The sequence below is a fragment of the Styela clava genome, chromosome 8 (assembly GCF_964204865.1).
Source record: "Styela clava chromosome 8, kaStyClav1.hap1.2, whole genome shotgun sequence".
Classification (NCBI taxonomy): Eukaryota; Metazoa; Chordata; class Ascidiacea; order Stolidobranchia; family Styelidae; genus Styela; species Styela clava.
Window position 1 is genome coordinate 8035957 of NC_135257.1, and position 2121 is coordinate 8038077.

The following is a 2121-nucleotide window of genomic DNA, read 5'->3' on the forward strand; positions in this document are numbered from 1 at the left end:
AGTAAGTCGAAATTGACATTTCATACCATTCAGCGTTAGACCGGCTTTGTCCAACTTATCAAGAACATCAAATAATCTTTCATCATGTTCCTTCACATTCCGCCCATGGATAATGATATCGTCCGCTATGTTTGCGACACCCCGACAGTTCTTCACAACGTCTCTGATTATTTGCTGATACTTTTCTGGTGCAGATGATAAACCAAACATAAGTCTTTTGTATCTAAAAATTTCATTATTAGTTACGAACGTTGTGATATATCGGCATTTCTCATCCAGCAATATTTGATGAAACCCCCATTTCAGATCTAACTTCGAAAATACGGCGCTTCCGCTCAAGTCGTGGAGTAAGTAGGTCTTCAACAGTCGGTATAGGTTGCCTTTCACGGAGTATGGCTTGGTTAGCTCGGCGCATGTCAACACAAATTCTAATATCTCCATCCTTTTTATGATCTACAGTTAAAGGCGAAATCCAGCTACTCCAGGTACCTTCAGGCGCTTTTTCCATTAAGTCTGCTTTCAGCATTTCATCTATTTTTGCATCTACTTTGTCGCGCAACGCATATGGTATACGGCGCAGAGATTGAGCAATTGGTTTAACAGTTTTGTCAATATTCAAAGTCAATTTGTAATCTTTTAAAAGGCCAATTCCTTCAAACAACTTTCCATACTTGGAAAATATATCAGAATTTGAAGTATCAATAGTTTTGGAACTCATTGCATTCACGGGCCCCACTCTTAATACATTAAGTTTTGTTGCAGCTTCTTTTCCTAACAAAGTTTGACAATTGCCTTTGACAACAACAAAATCAGTCCGACATTTACTTTCATTATTCAAAACGAAAACATTAGCAGTAAACGTACCTAAGACCTGAAGTGGTTTAGTACTTCATAAGCGTAGAGTGATGGTATCGAGCATTTTCTCGAATTACACACAATTCTCTCACTCTTCAGCCATTCCCAAGTATTGCTTCCCATGAAATTTCGGCAAGCACCCGAATCAATTATTACATTCGACAAATTACCTTTAAAGTAATTATTCCATCATGGTAGGAATTGTGATCTCTCACGGTGAATGTAAACTCACTATTTTCGTCATTCGAACAATCAACACAATTCGTATTTGGATTATTTACTAGATTCACCTGGTGCGATTCTGCGTCAGCTTCAATTGCTTTTGCCTGATGATCAACAGCTTCCATTGCCCTTGCAATTTTTAGCAAATCACTTAATTCGAGATTTTCCTTTTCGAGAAATCTTCGTCGCGTGGAATTGGACCGACAATTATCAATTACTTGGTCCCGTATGTGATCATCTTCTTTATCATCGAAGCCACATGTTGTTGCTCTTTGACGCAACCTACAAACAAACTGATCGACCGTTTCATCACTGGCCTGTTTAATTTGCCTGAATAAATGTCGTTCAAAAGGAATATTGGATTTCGGAGTAAAATATTCATCAAGTAAATTTAAAGTTTCGGAAAATGTTTTCTCTTCATCGAGTCCCGCTAAAGTATAAAAAATATCTTGTACCTTTACACCAGCGGTGAACAAAAGCAAAGCTTTCTTGGAGCTATCTTCCGTCGTTCCCTTGGCCGTCAAATATAATTTAAATGAACGTCTCCAACGTTGCCACCGTTGGGAAATACCGTGCGGGTCTCCATCGGAATCAAATGGTTGCATCGTTCCAATGTTATTCTGCATGATCTTGGATGGCTATATTCCTATATAGAATAGATCTGTTGTAGAGTTAACACCATATAGTAAGGTAAGCTAATAGTCTATTTGTGTTGGTTTGGCCGCACGACACGCTGATGAAATCCCTGAAATGGACTTATTTCAACTAAAATTTTTGATTTGCTGCCAATGCCCTTGACTGTGGTAACAGGATTTTCAATAGCTAATTTTTTTTAATACAGAGTGATTTGAGAAAATCTTCTTTATTTTCAGATGAAAAACCAATCTTGCAACTGATGTGCTGAGCTGGAACGTCTGCCAATGTTTAAAAATCATGAATGAGACGAATGGAACTGCCAAATTTGTTTTGATGTTTGCAAAGTAAGTCTGTCATTTTTTAGAAGAAAAAAAATTCCCTATTTTTATGTCAGTTATGCATGTATCG

General features: G+C 37.6%; 1 protein-coding gene across 1 annotated transcript; it reads right to left on the bottom strand.

Moving 5' to 3' along the window:
* Positions 1–271: 271 nt before the first annotated feature.
* Positions 272–1703, bottom strand: LOC120341791 (uncharacterized). Its single transcript, XM_078115251.1, has 2 exons — positions 1026–1703; positions 272–871 (listed from the first exon to the last, which is right to left on the bottom strand). Exons 1-2 carry the CDS (start codon positions 1701–1703, stop codon positions 272–274), a joined length of 1278 nt encoding a protein of 425 aa, XP_077971377.1.
* Between the last annotated feature and the right edge of the window lie 418 nt (positions 1704–2121).

Bases quoted from the DNA above. Each gene is read 5' to 3' on its own strand.
- LOC120341791 (XM_078115251.1), bottom strand. From the start codon at position 1,703: ATGCAGAATAACATTGGAACGATGCAACCATTTGATTCCGATGGAGAC. The intron at 872-1,025 runs GTAATTTGTCGA...AAACCACTTCAG, and splicing joins ATGGAATAATTACTTTAAAG to GTCTTAGGTACGTTTACTGC.